The 22,874-nt window shown below is 39.4% G+C and overlaps 1 protein-coding gene across 1 annotated transcript in view; it reads right to left on the bottom strand.

The window, feature by feature from the left end:
- xpo4 (exportin 4) overlaps positions 1-22,874 on the bottom strand; it is a 65,978-nt gene that overhangs the window by 23,875 nt on the left and 19,229 nt on the right. The window contains exons 7-8 of the mRNA XM_058617460.1: positions 22,066-22,179; positions 5,645-5,802 (exon numbers count right to left, since the gene is read on the bottom strand). Of these exons, the coding sequence (XP_058473443.1) occupies positions 5,645-5,802; positions 22,066-22,179 (272 nt within the window). The remainder of the gene's footprint in view (positions 1-5,644; positions 5,803-22,065; positions 22,180-22,874) is intronic.

Raw genomic sequence — 22,874 nt, 5'->3', positions numbered from 1 at the left:
TTTCGTCCATGGCATCCAATTTTATTGATTTGCATCTGGACAAGTGATTGTCCTTGGGGTCTTGGTCAAAGTCGGTCTTGACAGAGATCTTGGAATTTTCATTTCCCAGACATCACGTCTCTTGCTTAACGATACTTGCTCCTTGTTCTGCACGGAATCTCACGTCAACGGTGGAGAGAGACAGAGGACAGTGTCCACAACACTGCTAGTAATTATAGACTCCATGTTTGTCCTGCGTGGGCCTCGTCTACGTACATCAAGCAACGTAGGTGGCGCCGTAACAAACAAAGGGAGACATTTAGCTAAATATCAACTTAACTTCTTTCCTGCATAAAATTCAAGCACTTTCAATGACCCATGTCTATTAAGTCTATTTTTCAAACTTTCAAGGATTTCAAGGACCTATGGGAACCCAGGCTGCAGATTAGAATACCAAACAAATAAAACCATTGACTATTCAAATTAGCCTATTATAAAGTGCTTAAATGCAGCAATTAGAGCCTGTGACAACATTATAAACCATTCTGAAACTTAAAGCTCCATTTCTGGTTACAGGAGTAAATATATGGTCCTTCTCTAACGTTGTTAGCTTTGCTTTCTTTCTGCCAAGAAAACTAGACGAAGCTCCCTCAGCTCATTTGGGTCAACGTTAATCTTTAATATTAAATCATAAGTGGATTGGTCTCTGAACAAAAAAGGGTGTAGGGACAAAATCTCATGTAAAACGAGCCTGGACGTTTGTTTGCTGAGAGTGAAAAGACCCTGATGTTATCAGAGAATTTGAATTAAGTGTAGCTGAAAACTGATAACATGTCTACGAGGAGCTATGGCAGCAAAGCCCCCGGTCGAGGTCAAAACCAAGCAGGAGATCGCAGAGATGGGAAGATGATCTCATCACAACATGCACAGGTCAAACGGAGGTCCGTCAACGTTAAGATTAAGAGTTAAAAAAGACTGTACGTCTCCCAAAAAAAATCAGTTTGGATAATCGGGATTTCTTGAATGCACCTTAAACTTGGTCCTCTAAGCTCAAAATGCTGTAGATGTGCCACAAAAGTGATGACATTTACGAGGGTCCTTGAATGTATCTAATTAGCTGCTTCCATTAACTCAACACAGAGTGAACCCTGTATTACTTTCACTCGCTGGAGTTTACATTATTTTTTTTTGTTTTTTGGCAACGGGAAGATGATCACATCACAACATGCACAGGTCAAATGGAGGTACATCAACGTTAAGTATACGAGTTAAAAAGACAGTATGACTTTAAAAAACCCCTCCCAAAAATGTAAAAGAAAACAATTAATCAAATAATCTATCAGTTTGGTTTAGGTATAGGTGAATCTACATCTGTTTTTATAAAATTATATATTTATTTTTCGACTTTTTTTGTTGATCAAAATAAGATATTTGAATATTTTCAGAAGGCATGATGGATAGTCATTAAACCTACTGCCTGGCACTTTGTAAACCAAATGGTTAATTAGTTAAAAAGGGATGATCCAATATCCGATACAATCGCTGTCAAAATGTAAATAAGATTTAGAAACAGTATTTTAGTAGTTTTTTGTAAAATGACTTTATCGGACTAACACCAGTATCAATAAATATTGGTATCAGACACCGAAAAGTGATATGAAGCCATCCTTATAGTTAAATAATCTGTTCTATGTTCAGAGAATTGTGAAAAACAGGTATAAAGTAAGTCGTCCTGCTGAACTTAAATGTTAAATGTACATTTTTAAACAGGTGCAGGGGGGGAAACCCTGGGGGGGGGGGCTCTCACTGCAACTTCACCCTGCCACTGCGGCTGCTGCTGCATCTAAAAACAGAGCAGTAATCTCCTTTAATGCATCTACCTGCAGACCAAAACACACACTGAATCCCCGTGCCACACGCAGGGACGATCAATAACCGCCAAACAGCTGCTGGTGAGACCAAGTCACAAGAAAAACACGACTCAAAATGTGCCACAACACATGATGACACGCTTTATCCTTCCTCTGCCAACAAGAGAGTGACAGAGAAATCCACGTCTGTGGCTGCTTTATGCCAATTAAATGGTAACCATATTAATTATAATATAAAAGGACCATATTTAGTGTAACAGGAGCCCCTTAAATCACATAAAACAAAAGGTAAAGACCGTCTGTAGGTCACTGCAGCAGCAAGACAAGGTGAGTCAAGATTGAGTGTTGGATTATTTCTGCTCCATTCTGATTGAAAGCTGTGATTACACGCAGGTCGGCAGTGACACCTCTGCAGCGTGTGATTAGGAACGAAACAGCAGCAGCAGCACTGAAGTCGAGAGGCAGGAAGAAAATGTGAAGGGAAAATTGGCTTTGAGCTGAGCTTAAGGGATAAAGCAAAAAAAAAAACAAAAAAAACCTTTATTTCCTCTGCTTGGAACACCCAGGTTCACAGCTGCTTAGTGAAGGGATTTTCAGCAGAATAAATTGACCTGAACACTCGAGTACGCACAGTTTATTCCACTGGAAACCTGTTGGGGTTTTTGATGCAGATGCTGCAACGCTGAAGCAAGAGCACGAGCATGTAATTTAAAAGGATTTTCACAATAAAACACGTTTAAATACACCGAGATTAGAGTGTGAGCAACAAAAAGCTCTGTACAGACGGGTTTGAACCTCATTTATGATACAAATGTTTATCAATTTACAACAATATTAGTTGGTAGGAGCTGATTAAGTTTTTGGTTTGTTGTTTTCTGCTCACAAATAAGATAAAATCACAAGAGAATGACATTTATAGTAATATATTTGATTTCAGGGGCCGTTCAAAGCACTCAAAGTCACCTTACGGGCAGATTTACTTTTGTTTTAAGTATAAAAGTACATTAATAAACACAATAATGCATTAAAGCATTATATACAGTGTTTAAAAACAGATGGAATCATTCATTTTAGCCCAGATGACGTACAAATCATTACAATATTGGCACACAGTTGATGGTTTTACTGTGAAAAGTGCCGACTTATTTACATTTTTGTGCGTTAGATATATGAATTATTTTCTTTGTTTCGGTTTTTACATGCATCATAATGAAGAAAATCTTAGAATTTGATGCAACAACCACTATGATTTAAAAGAAATCGTATTGCTCCAGGGCTGAAACTAATGATTATCGTCATATTCTATGTTGTGTGGTCTATGAAATGTCAGAAAATGTCCAAAAAGTTTATTATTCAGTTTTAATGATTTATTTGTTATATGGAGCAAAGAAAGTAGAAAATATTCACATTTAAGAAGCTGAAAAAACACAGCGCTTGTTGTAATTGTTTTTTAAAAAAAAAAGCACTCAAAGCGATGAATGGAATCTGAAAATCCTTGGCGGAGCCACCACTGCGTCACTTCAAGAGGAATGACGGCGATTGACTCGCGGCGCTGCTTAAAATAGCCGAATAACACGGGAGAAACACGTTATCGGCAGACGTAATCTCTGAGAGAATCGGCGAGGATCAGACTGAAGAAAGAAACATGTTGTTCAGATTGCGTGAGGTAACTGGAGCGTGTTCCCAACATGAGTCGGGGGGGTTCATGAAGTTCTGCAGAGCTGCAGGGCTGGAAGTTTATTCATCAGCTTCTATATTAGATTAGATGAAAACGATTGTATAACATACACACAAGCGCTCTCAATATTTACCACTGTTTTTAATGGTTGCTAGTGTTGATGTATTTCCCCCTCCTCCCCTCTCCTCCTCTCCCTCTCTCTGGTTGAAAAATAGCGTCTCTGTGAGAAGAATAACTGCATAATTTGATCTAATTTCACAAAACATTTTTGGGTTTTTTCGAGGCATCTGGGAAACATAAGCTCCGGGTTAAGTCCATTTGTTACAGGACTGGAACACGAACGATTGAACGAACCCTTCGCTCCCCGGTTGCTTTTTTCCCCCTTCTTTCCCCTCAGCGAGAAACGAAGCGACGGTGGAATCACAGGGCCGTTAAAAACACAACAGACTCAACACGCAATCGTTTCCTGTAAATACAGCAGAGAAGGAGAGTGAGTCACCACCCTGTTGAGTCTCTCTCTCTTGGAATCCGACAAAAACACGGAATCCTTGAGATTATCGGTGAAAAATAAAACATCTGCTGCGACCGGGGCCAAGGATAAGAAAACAATTTAATTCTACTTAACTCGTGCCATTATTTAAACGATAAACAATAAATGGATTTTAAAAGCATATTAAGTGTTTATAAAGATCTTTTTTAACGACTCGACAAGAGTCAAATAAAAGGGGGGGGGGGGGGGAATGACTTCTACCTGCATTAACCTCAATCACACACTTCATTAAAGAGCAAGCGTGGCTCGTATTCAAGTCAAAATTTACTGCTTCACGTCTGCATCGTTTTCTTTCTTTTTTTATGTTCTTGAATGATTGGAGCTTTTTTTAATTTTCCCTTAGCGAAAAAAGGGGGGAAGTTAATTCACTTTAGTGTCGAGTATAAATCTATGACTCGTCGCGTGTCAGTGAAAATGAAAATGGTTCACAAACGTCTTACGTCAGACTTATATTTAATCAAATTTCAGATTTAGGTTAAAAAATACTCACTCTGACGTATAAAACCCTGCAGAACCAGACACTGATGGACATGAGGGACCTTTTATTAACCACATAAATGCAGCAGAATTTAGGGAAAAACTGTACTAGAAAACAATACAAAATTGTGCTTTTCTACAAGTTTATCTCATAGTTTGTTTGCCTTTCAAGTTTTATTCTCTTCAAGCATTTTGTGTCTTGTACTTCTGCGAAAGGTGTTGTGAATAAATAAAATATTAAATATGATATTATTACAGAATCATTGTTGCTTCTACACTCATAAACATGTCATATGCTCCATTGAGTGGATTTACTATTAAAATTAAACATATTCCGGCTGTAAAGGTGGCATTTTATATGTGATTTTTCTTATTTTTTTATAAATAAAGGAATATAAATCAGAATCCTCTCAAATACTGTATTACAGTTGTTTCCTAAAGCATGGGTCTTTTTTCAAATACAAAAAAAAGCCTGAATTCTGAGAATAAAGTCAGAATTTTGAGATCCTGAAACAAAAAGTCAGAATTCTGAGATTTAAGTCAGAATTGCAAATAACAAATTAAGGCGCTCTAAGGTGCAGTAGAGTTGCAACTAACGATTATTTTACGTAATCAATGAATCTGTCCATTATTTTCACGATTAATCAAGTAATCGTTAGGTCCATAAAATGTCAGAAAACTTTCAAATGATGATCTTGAACATCTTGTTTTTGTCCACAAACCAAAAATGTTTTTAATTATTTTTGTTTCATGGAGCAAAGAAATGAAGAAAATATTCAGATTTAAGAAGCTGAAACAATAAGAAATCTTGTTGTGGTGGAAGTGACCTGATGTGAAAAATACATAGACTTTGTGACCTTTGATTCTGTGGTGTGAATAAACGGAGAAATCCTGCACTTTTAACTCTTCACATTATCGTTTTGTTTTCTTCAGTTCAGACAGATATCGTGACGTGATTGTCTCGCGATATATCGATTATCACAGAATCATCGTATCGTGATACTATTGATATCGTGGACCGTGTATTTTTCATCTAACTAATCGCGTAAAACTGATTTATCAAAAGAGAGAGATGATGATGACACCTACCCGTTGATCATGCTCAGCAGACCCTCCACCAGGTGAGCCAGGTAGGAAACCTGCGCGCTCTCGTCGGGGAAGACGGGCCCGTGCATGGAGGCCAGCTGGGCCAGACACTGCAGCGAATCCTGGGCCATGTCCGAGTCCTCCCGAATCTTCCTGTGAACCTGAGGAAGGCGAGAGGAGGGGTGGATTTTTACTAAGTTTTCAGAACGCTTCAAAAAGTACTCGCTATCGAAGAATACAGGACAAAAAAAGTAAGCAGGACAAATGTTTTGATAATGGCAGAATTCTATTGACAAGAAGTGTCACTTAAATGGTCCTAAATTTAAAAGAAGAAAAAGTTAAAGCTGATTTAAGACAATGGCTATTTACATTCATGTTGCAGGTATTACAAGTGCAACAATTAATGGAATATTAATCAAATAATTTCATATTTTCACCCCTTATACACCGTTACTTCCTCATTAACCTTCATTAACCTCATTAACCTTCAACCTGGCAAACCTTCAGGTTATTGTTGATTACTGGCTTTAAACCTTGAATCAATAATATTTGATTTAAGGAGGAGGAGCCTGAAAAAATAAATGGTGACATGAAAAAAAATCTTGATAAAATGCCAATTAAGAATGAAATAATTAAGATAGAATGTGATTAAGTTGTGCTCCAGTGTAAAATCTTTATTTTAAGTTTTATTATAAAGGATGAAACAATTGCTTGACTATTAATTGATTACTAAATGAACCGTTGAACCGTAACTGGTTTAAGTGTTTTTTTTTTAGAAGAAATTAAAACAAATTATCTGAATATCAAGCTTCTTAAATGTGACGTTTGTGGACAAAACGAGACATTTGAGAACATCACCAAAATTTTTTTTTTTTCAACATTTTATCAACCAAATAATCAACAGATAAGCTGCAGCCCTAATTCCAATTAAAATGAATAATTCAGTTATTTTCATCAAACCATCTCTTTATAGTTTACACATTTCATTCTCTGTGTACGTGTGTACGACAGAGGAATCTCGGCGAGTAAAAGGTGAGACCACGCTGTCTGAAGCAGCAGCAGCAGCAGCAGCAGCAGGTATATTTGGGATATCTGAACATCTCTGGAAATACAGTAAGTGCACAGTGGGGGAAAGAAAGAACAGACGAGCTAAAAATATGTGGAAAAACCCCTGCGCTCTGTCACTTTTAACAAGCACAGATGGTTTCACTTCTGTCTGCTTGCCCACCTGCATCACGACGAGAGACAACGAGGATGGAAAAAGAAGAAAAGAACAGAAAAAAGGAAAAACAACAGAGCTTCCTTTAATTCACCGCTCTCTCCTTTTTTCGTTAGGAAAGGGAACGCAGAGCATTGTTTCACACACACACACACACACACACAGACACACAGAGAGAGAGAGACAGAATTAGACGTTTACAACTCCTGAAAGTGCTGATAGTGTAGGAGTGAAATTACAGGGCTGAGGTTAAACTGAGGATTTGTTTGTCAATTACAGGAAGAATAAGAACAAACACGAACACGAAGCCGGGGCCTCTTTTATCTTTGGTGGCGAACGCGGTCAGAGGACGAGACGTCGAGGTTTTCAGTGTCTGAGCGTCAACAATCGCTCCACAGTGACGTGGTTTTAACTCTCGTGTGTCTGTAACGTTTACATTTCAATTTAACCCTTGAAACGTATAAATTTGTTTTTCTACTGTATGTTTGAATGACGTGCGGGTCAGCGATTCCCGACTTTCTGTGGGTTATTTCTAAACTTTATTACGTCATGACGGGGTTTTATTAATCGCATTCTTTTTCTCTCATGCATCCTTACAAGGAAAAATATAATAAAAGTCGTGATTAAAGAGGAGGAGGAGCCTGAAAAAGTAGTTAGAGAGGTGAAAACTGTTATAATTTAAGTAAGGCTGGGATTAAAAATGTTCCTAATAAGTCAAAATCAACAATAACGATCATTAAATGTCAATTAATAATGAGATAATTAAGATAAAATGCGATTAAATGTGGAAACTAAATAGTTTGTCATTTTTAACATCTGTAAAATATAAACGTGTTAAACGGAAACATTTCACAACTTTCAGTCATTTTGTGTCATTTCTAAACTTTATTGGTCACGACTTTACTTTTTCCTTCATATTAAAGTTATTTCAGGTTATTATAATGATAAAAAATCAATAGGTTTTGCTCCAGAGTAAAAACTAAACAATTGTGATTTCAAAATCTATACAAATATAGAAATTTGTTTTTAAGGAACATAAACATTAAATAAGCAATATTAAACCTTATTTGATATAAATTGTGATTTAATTATTTTAGCTCATTTTCCTCCGTTTAAATCAAAAAAATTGAAGCTAAAATCTATTTAAAATAAACCTATTTAATTAACAATAAATGCTTGACAGGGCCTGAAGTTTGACGTAACCATGGCGATCAACTGTTGTCACCACCAGGCGATCTTTTTCATATCATAAACATCAATTATTACTTTACTTAAATTGAATTAAAGTTTCCTTTTCGTCATAATCACAGAAAAAGAAAGATGAAATAAATTCTTATGAATTTATGCGTAAAAATGGCTTTGGCTGCAGCTGTGAAAAACGACAGTGACAGTGCACACAAACCCTGCCACGCTCGTGTCACTTGCAGTTTATAATAGTTTTACATCTGCTGACCACAACCACATTACAAAAACAGTTATAACTAGCGTTACTATGGCGAGTAGGAAAAATACACGAGAACCTCCATAAATCAAATTTAAAGACTTTTTATAGCTGGTGTGGGCAGAAGCAGTGATTCGGGTCACATCCTCTCAGTGCCGAGTGGGAAGAGAATCCAAGCCAGGACTCCCGATTCTGCGCTGATGCTTTTTTAAATTCAAAATCAAACTGCTAAGTCAATGAAAAAGTGAACCTGCCTCATGTCACTAAAATCAAGAAACACAACATCATCATCATCATCTGCTGAGAACTCCCGGGCAGGACATATACTCACTGGTGTGACCCAGCACGCTGAAGCGGCAGCAAAATGGCGAGATGATTTTTCAACACGTCTATCTTCAGACACACCGTGACCCTGGTCAGAAACAAACAATCACCCGCAGACCGACTCAATCGAACCCGGAGAGCAACGATTTTTTGGCTCCTTGTGCGCGACTCAGTCTCATCCCAGTGTGGAGCCCGAGCCGCCGCCGCCGCCACCACCACTCAGCCGTGAGGGGGTTTGTGAGGGGTCGGTGCGCTCTGAGCCGTCACACTCGGGGCAGCAGCAGGAGCAGGAGAGCCGAGGCATTATTGGGTCCAACTGTGCACAGGCGGAGTGAGCGGGAGAGACGAGTGGGAGCGGTAACGGCGCTGCGAGTCATCGCAGACCCCTCAGCAACATGTGTTTCCACTGATGGTACTATGTAGACGTCTGGAGCTCCGCTGCTGCCTCCCTCCTCTCTTTTTCCTCTCTCTGTCTCTCTCTCTCTTATCCTCAGCTCTTTTCCCCCCGCGCTCTTTCTTCGTCTTCTCCCGTCTCTTCAACTGTCATCCTCTTAAATCCAGAGTGAGCACTTCTTCACCAGCTCCGCGCTCTGTGCCAGCCCACAGCCCCATCGCTGAAGCAATCAAACTTTCAACCTCCCCTCTCTCCCTGTCGCTTCTTCTTCCTCCTCCTCCTCTCAAATCACTTCCTCTCTCTCTAAATTCTTCCTCGCAGCCCGTATCCACTCCTCCTCCTCCCCTCCTCTCTCTCCAGCTGGGGGTGCCTGGCTGGTCGTAAGCCACACTGCTGGGAAGAGATCTCACATGCTAACGTAGCGTAGCCACCACAGTCCTCGCTGCTGCTGCTGCTCCACTTCCAGAACGTGAAGTCATCCTCTGGAAGAGCTCAGCGAGAGGACGGGGGAGGAAGAAGGGGGGGTCAGAGAGCGAATGAGTGAGGGAGTAAGAGAGAAAATGAGGGAGGGGGGGAGGGAGGAGTGGAAGCGGCAGCGCAAGGCCAAAGGATTGAACAGCGCGAGCTCTGAAAAAGCAGCTGCACCAGCGAATGATCCATGCCATGCCAGTAATGTCAGTCAGCCGCCTTGAGTCTGACTATAGTTAGAGATACACATGTACGTGTGTGTGTGAGCATGTGTGTGTGTGTGTGTCAGGGAGTGGGGAGTGGGACGGACGCAAAGGAAACAAAAACATGATATAACAATATGAAACACTTTGGGAACGCAGGTCAGATTACCGTAGACCCTGCACACTGATTAGTTGGCGGATTTGGTATCAGCTGAGAATTATGGGGCTTTTCCATTCTCGCACTACTCAGCTCAACTCGGCTTTTCCATCAGTGATGGTACCTGAAACCTGCTCTGACGAGGTCCTGAGCTGAGCCGATACTATACGACGCGTATAAAATGGCGTCACATGCTTTGACGACCGCGAAAACAGCGGGACTGATACCAAACTGATCAGAGTCGAGTAGAGCTAGAACTGTATAACGGAAAAGCGCCATAAGTCGCTGTTCATTAAGACATTGTCCCAATTTGGGTCCTGGTGTGTTTGCTTTGGCAGTTTAGGTCACAACAAGAGTGTGTTTACACAAGGTTTTGCCACTTCTATCTACTATAAGAGACCTGCAAGTGAACCGTTGATTGATTACCAAGTTATTCATCATCATTTTGATAATTGATTAATTGTTTTTTTTGAGCTCACTTATTTTTCAGCTTCTTAAATGTCTTAAGTATTTTTTATGGAAATTATTACAACTCATTCATCTTGGTTTGTGGACAAAACAAGACATTTGAGAACAGTGTCATTTTTGAGTTTTGGGGAAACGTGGATCGACATTTTCCAACTTTTTCTGGCATTTTATGGACCGCATATCAATCCGTTATGAAAATAATTGGTAGTTGCAGCTCTATTTAACTTATACCTTAACTTTCAAATGTATTTATTTATTTTTTTTAAGTACAAGTTATCAGTGGGTTTTACACATCAGTTTAGTGTCACCAAAGAGCAGAGTTTGGGAAACACAAAAAGACATTTTTCATAATTTCTTGACATTTTATGAACCAAACTATTTACTCATGAATCAGAAAGTAGCGGACAGATTAATGGAAAAGGAAAATAGGCCATAGTTGCAGCTCAAATGAACAAACACATTGACTTTAACCCTAATGACAAACATACTTCAGCCGTCTCATACACACTGAATACATCATGTCACTGTTTACACTGTAAAAAAGTATGCGAAGCCCTTGGCTAATAACATTAAAGTGGAGTCAGGAGTTAGAGGAAAATCATGAAACAAAACTGGATGAGTGTGTTTGAATTATTATTAAAATATTTTGATTATGCTATTCACGAGAAGAGTCCGCTAATTAAAACCGTGCCTCGTGAAAACGAGAGATCTTAAGAGAACTTAAGTCATGTCAAAGAGTTTGGACGTTCATCTGTCAACAACAACAACAAAAAAGACAGCGTTGGTTTTTTTTATGTGGGCATCCAGCTAAAGTGAAAGCACAACACAGATGCTCAGTGGGGTAGAGGATTAAAAAAAAAAAAGTCCAGACTAACAGCTACAGGCTTGAAGGAATCATTGTAGCTCATTAGCATCCACCATCTGCAAGTCATTGAATAGGCACGGAGTCCATGGCACGACACCACGGAGGAAACCGCCGCTCTCCCCAACAAAAAAACAAAACATCACAGACTGAGCGTGCCTGAGTTTTGCCAAAGACCATCTTGACACTCCGTAACACTACTGGGGAAATGTTCTGTGGGCAGATGAAAGGAAGAACAACCTGTACTGCATGTGGCATAGAAGAAAAGAAAGTGAATATCAGCATGACAACATCATCCCAGCAGACAGGGACACTTGACGGAGCAACGTTCTGAGTACGGACAACGTGATTAAAACTGGGAGCTGGGAAAATGCCAGTTTAACTACAACTAATGACTCTTTTCATAACCGATTTATATCTCGATTGTCTTCTCAATTAATTAGTCGTTTGGTCAGAAAATAGTCAGAGAACTCCAATGAATCCATTATCAAATTAGTTGGTGATTAAGCAAGTACAGTACTATGTTTACGACTGACTTAACATGGAAACAACCGAGAGACCAAAGCGCAATCAACAGAACAAGGAGCAGAGTTCAGAGATTGTGAGGTTGCCCCAACTTTCCAAGTTGGAAGCACGGAATTGCCCAACTGCTGACTACAACTGGAACGCACTATAAATTCCCAAGTTTACCAAGGTATAGCACAGGATATTGTCTGACAATTGTGGCTTCAAATGAAACATTTGAGACAATTGGAGCACATTCCAGAAATGCTCAACCTTCCAAGCAGCAGCCAATCAAAAGACCCTATGCAAATATAGTACATCACCATGTGCTGGTCACCTCTACATTGTATTGATGGCTCGAGTATCTACCGGTATCGTTTTTTTTCACTTATTTTAAACAAGTTAGCGGTTAACTAAACACCCAAAATGATGTCATTTAGCACCTAGCTATAACCAGCCATTTCACAAAAATCTGCCCCATACAATCACGTCCCTGTCACTTATCTTTCGCATTTACGTCGTATTTAGGGTTAAAATATTGAGTAAGATTTCAACTTTCTAATTATTTCGATATCATTCTGGTGAGTTTGCCAAATATTGCACCAATACCAATATCTTCCAACAGCAGTTCATGGACACTGTTCTCCCCATTTCCCACGTTTTTTGTTGTACAAAAGCAGTGTTGTAATGTAACAAAGTACAAATACTTAGCTCACGTATGTGTACTTTACTTCGTTAAGTATCCCTTTTAGGTATTTTATACAAGACTGGACAAAAGTGCAACAAACCTTCAGCAACATTAGCCATTCTTGCTACGTACATGTAGTTAGCCATGAGAGACGCCGCTCTGCTAACATCCGATAGCCATCTCTGGCACCTAGCATCACACTGTCGAGCATTAACGCGACACATGTGTGTGAGTTGGCCGTGATGTCGGCCTGGCTGCTCTCCAGCCACAGCCTTACCCCAAACATCGAGTAAATCTCCCTCAGACTAACTCACAAATAAAGCCTAGCACCAATACAGATGTTGTGGAATGACCTCACAGCGCTTCACACCAAACATCGTGAGAAAATGTCAGAGGCTCTGTGTAACTACAAAAACCGTCTGTTTGAGGTTATCACTGCCAAAAGGGGCTTCAATCTCTTGTTAAATCCAAGGCGTAGCACTGTGAATGTTTGATGGTTGTGTTCAATGGAGACACTCACAGAATGTAAATGTTTGTGTGTTATTAGCCGGAGCACATTGCGTTCATCTCTCCCTGTGACTTGGACAAAGATCGGACGATGACAGCAACTCGTTTCACGATCTGTTAATGCAGAAAAGCAGGAAATTCCGATGGCTTCGCACATGATTTTGTGTTTACTCTGTCATGTAAACATTATTTTTTGAATAACCTGCTGATTATTCTCTCAAATAACTCATTGTTTATTGCACAAAATACAAAACAGCCCCATCCTAATTACACTGGAGTCTTCAAAAATGCTTGGTTTCATCATATTTGACAAAGAGGAACCCAATCATCACATTTCTGTTTGAAAAAGGGAATTGAAGCAAAGAAAAAAAGAATCTTGACTGAAATTTTATTTACAGACCAAATCATATTTCCTGGTCACCTACATGCAACAACACACCTTAAGAGCGGGCCCTTTTTTTCTTGCTGTGTCGTTGTTTCCCAAATGTTTTCAAAATAGAAGTAAAAAGCAGTATAGCATGTAGATACACTTAGATCATCACACCCGTCACTGAACTGAAATGCCACTGAACGGGTTGTGATTCAAACTCAATATTGCTGGCCGCGGTGCTGTCGCTAAATACACCAGACTCTTCTGTTAAATATTGAGATTTCAGACATTTCCTTTGCTAATGTCGGGAGATTAACGCATGTTTTCCAGCATTTTCAAGTCTTTATAACTGATCTACAGTTCGGGAACCCTGATCTCGCAGCCATTGCAGACGGCGGACTATACCAGCACTCACACATTTTTCCCAAACGTTACTTTGCTCTCTGTGTAAGTGGCACATGCACACAATCAAAGATTGTTGACGCAGATGTACCGCGTCTCTCAGATTGTTTATTTATGACTCGGGTTACCGAGAAATGTTTGAAGTATAAAGAGGGGTTTTTGAAAGGGATAAACAGATTTGATTCTGGATGAAATCAGATTCAATAAAAGTGTAAATAAAACAAACCCCCGAGAGCTGTGCTGTGCAAACACATTATTATTATTTCGGTCAGTATTGGGATTCAATACGAAATAAACTGTGGAGAAAAGAAAGGGAAATGAGAGAAAATGAAGGAGAAATACAGGTAGAGGATGAAGCTGAGGGACGGAGGATGAAGGAAGGGAGGAGATGAGAATACGCAGAGGAAAAGATGTAAAAAAAGAGGAGGGGAGTGAGAGGAAGAGAAATGCAGGGATGATATTTATAGAAGGAGACAAAGCCTGGTGTCTGTTACCTCGGGGGCTCAGAGGCTCATCTTTCTCTCTTTTTTCAAATCAACACTGCACTTCCAACTTATTGTCTTGCGGCTCGCTCTTTTCCGCCATCACTCTCTCAGATTGGATTAGTGTCTGTCTGCGGGCGTCTGCTGCAGCCTCATCAGTCCCCGAACTCCACACAAACTGATTCTGTTTGCAGCTCAGGAAAACACAAATAAGATTTACGCGCTACATCAATCTTTGTCAGGAACCAAGGGGGTGGACTTGCATCCTCAATTACGTCGTTGTATAAGAGAATAACAATAAACAGGACTTTTGACCGTGTCCTATCATTTATAATAAAACAATAAAACCATGTTTGCGATGCAAAATAAATCCATTGATCTCAAAAACAGATGGAAAATTAAAAGGAAGAGGAGGTTGTGGGCCATTTTTTTTACATTTTATCATCATATTAATTGGCGCCTGCTGTCAAGGACAAATCTGAGTTTTAGATCTTAACAGATCAGTGAGGACATTTTTGTAGAAAGGAAAGGACAATCTGGTCAGTTTCTTATTCTATTTTACTGATGAGATTTGGTTAAATCTGATTTTGTGTTATTTATGGTGGATTCTAGAGTTTGGGCATGATATTAGGAATATTACTCAACACTGAGATGATGATGAAATAAACAAATACTTATGTATACTGTGTCTTTCTGCGTTGGTTTTGCTGATAATAGAGACAACGACAGTTTTATACAGGCAATAAAAAATGAACTGTATTATTTCTAATCCTACAACATGGTAACATTGACAAAGCATTCAAAAAAACAAATCTTTTTAACCCAAGCTAATGTGTGGTGCACGTATTATCACAAGGTGGCAACACATTCAATTTGTGGACCGGACATTTACGAGGTTTCTTGAAGGATGTTGAAGCTGCTGGAATAGCTCAACTAACAAGGTGCTTTAATAAAAACAAACAATTACATCGTCTATGTTGGAGTTAGGAAACATTATATAACGTCGCCTGAATACAACATTTAGAGCTATTTGACACATTGACAGAAAATAGCTCAGGGAAATCGTACATAATGAGGTGTAATCTTGCTTTAAATTATTTTAATAAACTATTTATGTTGGTTTTATTTAATCTGTGTCATGAACAAGTACTCACTGTTCACTTATCGACTAAGTCCACCTCGTCAATCAGTGCTGGGGAGCCTGGTTATTTTAGTTTTTTGTTAATTTTGTAACGGTTGCTTTTCAAACTTATAGTTTTGTCGTAAAAAGACGGGTTAATACAGTGAAATTTAACAGGTTTTTTTTTTTACATGAAACATTAGCTGATTATCCAAACAGTAACATCAATGTCGATCAACTGATCAGTTTACAGGACCTTGCGTTGCTAATGTCTTCATAAATATCACAGTGCAAACATTTGTGTTGTGTGTACGAGTGTTTACACTGACTGCAGTAATGTGTGCGTGTATGTGCGTGCACGTGTTTACAAGGTCGCTGCAGTGTGTACATCTGCGTGAAATAAACCAGATGCATCTGGCAATATTGTATGATTTATGTTTGCATGTGGGTACACACTCAATCACAACTGGACGCTGCTCTCTAATCTCTCCGAGCCAAAGTGAAACTTGAAAAACCCAGAGAAACACAAACAAAAACTGAGGCCAAAATTACAGATGTCTCAGTGTGAGTGTGTGTGCATTTATGCAATCTCTTTTCTTTGTGTGTGTGTGTGTGTGTACACTGTGATCAGAGGCTGTTAAAAATCGAAACAAAAATGAAGTAGGTTTATTTTAAAGGAGGCCAACAATCAAAAAGGCTTTTTCCTTTTCAATCTCCCGTGGCCCATTTATCCTCAAAGCTCTCTTCTGAAAATTGCATCCATGTTTCACTCCCTCTCTCTGTCTCTCTCTCTCTAAAATCGTATTTCTCTGCTCCATCTGTTTTTTTTTTCTCTTTGTCTCGCCCATTAAATTATACGCACAGCTCTACATCTGCATCCCCTGCTCCATTTTCTTCCATTGCCTTCTCTTCCATCCCCTTCAAGCCTCCCACTACTTCTTCCCCCTTCCTATCACTCGGAATCACACCATCCATCAGACATCCCTGAAATTCAGAGCTGTGCTGAAACAGAAAAGCGACATGTATATGTATGTGTATATATAGTATATATGTATATACACTCATATTTGAAATAATTATGTGCTTGTTCAGTCGGTCAGAAGCTGTGAATGTGACCTCAGGCCTGGGACAGATACAGAATTAGAGAATCAGAGAATTATTCTCGAAAAAGATTACGGCTTTATTCTCAAAAGATCACGACTTTCTTCTCATGTTACGTCTTCAGTTATACTAATACCCATACATCGTAGGATCCATGTATTTTAAATCAGTGTTTAGATTAATATCATAACATTTAAATAAAGGTGTCAGCTGTAAATGAGTGCTGCAACAACCTTTAAAACCAGGAAAACACATCAAAGAATAAATATAATCTTTGAGATATTGGTGATATATGGTGATTCTGTGTAGATTTATTAAAACCTGACGGTCGCACAGATATTCGTTCTTGTGTTTACGGTGTTCCAAACACAACAGTGATGGAGCCAGATAATGGGAGGCTGATGGACGCACACACACAGAGGGACAGAGACTCCACACAGGTTGAACAGTGTGTATGATGGGTGGGTTATTGCGGTTGTTAACAGGGGGCCCCCCCTAATCCTGGGGCCGAGCTCTAATCCTGCCACTGGTCTGCAGTGGACTGTGACCCTGATGGCGCGTGTCGCTGAGCGCACACACACACACACACACACACACACACTATTATCCTGTCACAGCTGAGGACATGCGGCAGCTGAGACAGCAGCGCCACGTTAAACCGAATAAACACAGCACTACACGAAACCATGCAGGAACAACTCAGATAAATGCAGCGCAAACACACAAATATACACAACAAGCTCTTACTGACAGTGTCTCACACACACACACTGACACACACGACAGCTGACGGAGACACAGCAGCCTTACAATAAACAGTTGAGCTACTAGAAATACCAGCGTGTGAGATGACACTGAAGGCCTGAAAGCTGAGACCAACACAAAACACATCCTGCAGATTCCAAAGACAACCGGCCGAAAAATGACAAACATTTTTATTCAGCGACCGGCCCCGTCACATCCTCGTCGGGCCGGGGGGGGCCCTCTGCGTGCTTTGTGTGTTAAAATCTCTGATTACGTTCGCTCCTCGGAGCCAAATGACAGTTATTTGAGATTGCTTTTGATAATTGACAATCAAGGACAATCAGCCTGAGAACTTGTGTGTGTGTGTGTGTGTGTGTCAGGGACGTGCGACTATCGAGAACAGTGCAGGAGAAAACTGTAATTAGGCATCTGCAGACTGTCAGAGCAAAGAAAAATCATTGTTTTTACTCAAATGTTTGTTCTACTGCAGACGCTACCACGCGAGTGCCAGGTCGTCCGACAGCGAAAGGATTCACACAAACATTTAGGTTTTTGGTACTAAACTCGTGTTTGCCTTTCACTGCAGATTTGTTTTATTTTTAAGACTTTAAATAAACCAGATAAATTAAATAAAGCCACATTTTCATTGAACAGCGACGGGGGGGGGGGGAAGACACACGAGGATTCCAATGCTCTCACTCCCGTCTGTGACGCTGAAGGACAAATGTCTCGGAATGTGATGAATGAATCTTTTAGGCAAATTAGAGCCAGAGCAAAGTCGTGGGTTTCAGCCGATGAGTGCGACACTTATCCAGAGAAATAAATATACCACTGCGGCTGAGTGGATGTGCATAGACTGCATCATGTATACAAGTCATTTCATTTTAAATAAAACTTAGCAAAACATTGAGCTTTTCATACAAATTCCATGACATGGATGATGATTTTTGTAACGTTTTGTTTATTTAGTTTCTTATTTAAACTTGTTATACTTGTGTTTTTTTCTCTTGTAATGATCATACATATTGTGATGGTAAATTCTATTTTGTTTTTCTTAAGTTTTATTTACAAATGTTCAAATAAACCAAACCAATTGGAAGGAAACTTGATTTATGTTTGAATTAATATAGGGCTGCAACTATTAATCGACTACCTAATACAGGTTTTTCAGCTTCTTAAATGTGAATATGTTCAGGTTTCTTTGCTCCAAATAAAGAAATCAATTGAAACTAAATCAGTTTTTGTTCTTGGACAAAACAAGACATTAGCAACAAACACCAATGAACTATTACTCAATTAATCGATTATAAAAATAAACATTAGTTGCAGCCCTATATTTAAGTAAATTATATTTATGTTTATTTCATTTTGTCTTAAAATAAATCTAAAATGTGTTTCTACCTCACACCTGCACATGTGCTCTATTTTAATTTATTATTTTTTCTCTGATGTTTTTTTTTATAAAAAGATGCAAATAAACCAAAATTAGGTGAGTGCAAATTTCCTACTCCAATGTGATCTACTGAAAACAATATTGAACTAATATTCAGTCTGAAACTTTATAACCCCAAAAAGTCAAAAAGGTGAGAAATTTTGATTATAAATTGGACTTTAACAGTGTTTTTTTTTTAAATGTATTTTACAAAAGTTAAAAAACTAGAGAGAATGTGATAGTGGCTACTTTGTTCATGTATAAAATAAAAAAAACAGACATATTATTTGCTATGTTCAGCTTTGAAAAGAATTACAGGTACAAAATAGGAGCAGAATTTGGCAAAGGGACGTGTGATTAAGATGCAGTGGAGCAGAATTTAGTAGCGGGGCAGGTTAGAGCAGCAGTGACTCAAACAAATTCAAACAAACCAGAGGCAGAGAACACAAACTAATGGGTGAAACCACATCTGAGAGGGTTTAAATTTAAAACTCGCAGACGCCGTAACACACGACAGCAAACTGAGGCGACCACTAACACGTGTTTACAACACGTTCTGCACCTGTGTGGGAGTCCAGTAAAATAGACTTGAGTTTCTATTTTCTCCTTTCTTTCCTTAAACAATTTTTTTTTCTGCTTCTGACACCATCTGCCTCAAACCCAAAAAGGACAGAAAGGATTTTTTTTGTGACACAACAACGGGGGGGGTGGTAGTCGCACAAATCATGTCCTCACTGAGTCATTTAGCTCTCAACGTGATGAATAAACCTGACACAAGCCAACGATGTTGACGCTGTGTTTGGCAGCATGAACGTGAGTGATGAGGTGGAGACATACAGCAATATTTTTTTTCTTTAGATAAGATAAAGAATCGGAGTCAGAGAGCAGTATTTGGCATCATAAATTTGAAGCAGTGTTTTGTATGAGTGTAAGAGCTTATTTCACACTGAACTTAGTGGGTTCAGGCGGGTTCATTCATCCTGAGTGAACCCAGAAAAGGAGATGACAACACCAGGGAGGTCAGAGACAATGCTACCGTGGCTACTATCTTTTCTAATCTTTAACTTAGTTTTGTATTTTAATTGATCTGATTGATGAAAAGTAAAAATATTGAGCCCTATCTGAAAATCGTAAAAAGTACGATTCGCTAAAAGCATTTATGCGAATAGCTACGCTACAAGGGAAACACGGGAGACAAAAATATATGATATTATCATATTTAAATCACGATATGACGTTATCGCGATATTTAAATAATATATTACGTTACCACGATATGACGTTATCACGATGATGTATCACTATATTTCAATCATGATATGTTATCACGATATTGAAATCACAATATGACGTTATTGCGATATTTAAATAACAATATATTACGTTACCACGATATGACGTTATCATATTACGTTATCATGACGATGTATCACTTTATTTCAATCACGATATTGAAATCACGATATGTTATCACAATATGTTATCGTGACATGACGTTATCACGATATGTTATCTTGATATTTAAATCACGATATGATGTTATCACGATATTGTGAAAAAGTGTGAGTATTTTCTAAACCGTGTATTGCGATAAACTCGCTGAAATTCGGTAAGCACTTGGCACCACCAATATTTATTTGTAACAACAGTTAGAAAAGTACATGCTAAAAAAATAAATAAATCGATACTTGGTGTCTCAAAAGCGATACATCACCATGCAAAGTATCGCATAAGGCTCATGGCAGTGGTGGATCAGGAGATGGACAGTTTGGACGGATAAGGATGACCGGCTTGTTCCACACTTCCCCTCCACGCCGTCTGCACAGCCAACATGAGCCGCCTCTTTTAAACACACACAAGCCAGTGCACAAAAATACACATTTACTGCACGAAAAAACACGACCCTACTGCAAAAGCAGCCATAAATCTACTTAATGGAGCGTCGGAGACAAAACCACACAAGTCATAAAAAAGAAACTTGAGTGCCAAGAGGACGATGTCAAGTGGGATTTCTTCACCCAACATGAAAAGACAAACTGTCTCTTTGTTTATTATAAATAAACCACCATGTAGAGGTCGGGGGTGGGGGGGGTAAAGCAGGACATGTGAAAACTCCGACGGGAGACACAGAAATAGTTGAACTTGAAAAACCTCGGCGGTTACCTCCCTGACAGAATGATACAGATGGAGAGAAAACAGAAGGAGACTCAGACAGAACTACAGAACAACACCAGAGAGCAACGATGATTCCAAATGTTTGTTTTCGTTGTGCGGTGGCAAAAAAAAAACGTAATCAGTGAAACAACAAATTTCACACAAATCAAATCAGCAACAACTGCCAACTTCAAACCCACTGACCTTAAAGCAGCAAAACAAATCACTAAACCTTGGGCTGAACAATCAAGGAAAAAACTAAATGCTTGCGATTTTTCAGACAGATAGCTTTAAGTTCTTACGGTGAGGATCACAAAGAGATATTTATGACTTTAAACTGGTGCAGAACAATTCAACTGAAGCCTTAGCGACTGTGAACTATTCAGCCCTAATTAGAAGCCATTCAGGCCTGAAAAAAGTTGTGAAAACACACAACTTCAATCTGCAGAATTCCTGACGTAAAACGTGAACACATGAACACATTTACGTGACTTCTAAGACCTTGTTAAGAGTCAGGGCTGAACAATAAACAACAAAATATTTCATAGCATTTTTGTTCTGACAAATAAAATCGCTACTGCAATTTGATATTTTTACGTAAAACTTCAAGGTGAAGTAAATTTACTTCAAATGTCTCGTTTCGTCCACAAGCGGAGCAAAGAAACAAGAAAATATTCACATTTAAGAAGCTGAAAAATCAAAGAAACTTGTTTTAAATGATTTAAAAACCCTCAAATCAAAAATCTATTTATTTGATTAACTGGTAAATAATCGATTTATTGTTGTCGCAGCTGATAGTTTTTAAAAACAAGATGGCGCCCGGATTAAAGGATAAACTACTATATTTTAAGGCTACAATGATGAGAGTAATAGATTATTAATTATATTTAGGTCATGGTACGGTATCATCCTGATATTGCGATATGCTGAGTATCTGCGATATCATACAGTGCGATTTATTGGGATTATTCAGTCTACTCATCGATCTCCAGACGTTTGATTTAGACTTTGTTGGCGCATTTTTCGGTTCTTTCTCCATCGTTGGTGTTAATTTCTGCCAACTTACATAAAGTTAGCTGATTTTCCAGCTACTTAAAGTGAATAACCTCTGGTTTCTTTGCTCCAAATAAGAAAGAAATCATTGAAACTGAACAATTTCGGTTTTTGTGGACAAAAACATGACGTTTGAGAACGACATTTTACAGACCAAACAATTACTCGATGAAAGAAATTGGTTGGTAGCAGCCAATAGCCATTAGCCAATACTACTTTAAGAGTGCAATTGCGATTTCTCTTTATAATTGATTCATTGTTCCGCCCTCATTACAACAATTCCAGGCCTGAAACGTACAAAAACAAATAAGCAGTTGGATGGATTACTCACGGTGAAGAAGAGGTCCATGACGCGGGTGTCCAGCAGCGCTTCCCTCCAGGACTCCGTAGGTTTGAGCGTGACGTTCTGCGTGGCCTCGAACATGGCGATGTAGTGGCGCCCCAGTGACCCACTGGCAGTTAAGGCAAACAGCAGCATACAGTGAGAGAAGAGGAGGAGGAAGAGGAGGAAGAGTGCTATACACACAGAAGAAAAAGAGCTGCTCCTGTCACTGAGAAGTGTCTCTGGTTTCGTGTGACTGGCAGCACAGACTTGTTAGTCACTTGATAACTCACTCACCCTCTCATTAACCCTGTCACTCTTGATTCCACCAAACTTTTTTTTTCTCACCCTCCCCTCCTTTCTTTCATTCTTTGTTTGTTTTCTTCCTCCTCTCTCTTCTTCGTCAGCACTTCTCTCCCACAGAGAAAACTCCTCCTGCCTTCTTCCTCACCTCCTTTGTCCACTGTTCTCTCCCCCAGTCTTCACCCTCTAACTCTTAACTGTGTCTCTTGCCTTCTTGTCCTCCTGTTCACCTCTCTTCCCTCCACAGCTCCCTCCTTCTTCCACACTCGGATTTCTCTCCTCTGCTTCCTCAAGATCTGGAAACACACACACACGCGCGCGAGACTCACAGCCAATGGAGACTGTGCTTTACTCTGCCGCTCCGTCGACTCCTCCACAAGACGTCCTGGAGACTCCTTACAGCTCTGTGACACCTCCCTCCTCTCTGCCTCCACCAGCCAATCGCTTCATGACGTCCTCTGAGGCTCTTTTTTGTCTCCAGGATAAACTCACTCACACTCTTTTCTCCCCCTCTC

Source organism: Solea solea, chromosome 2 (assembly GCF_958295425.1).
Source record: "Solea solea chromosome 2, fSolSol10.1, whole genome shotgun sequence".
Classification (NCBI taxonomy): Eukaryota; Metazoa; Chordata; class Actinopteri; order Pleuronectiformes; family Soleidae; genus Solea; species Solea solea.
This window is presented reverse-complemented; position numbering and strand designations above follow the sequence as displayed.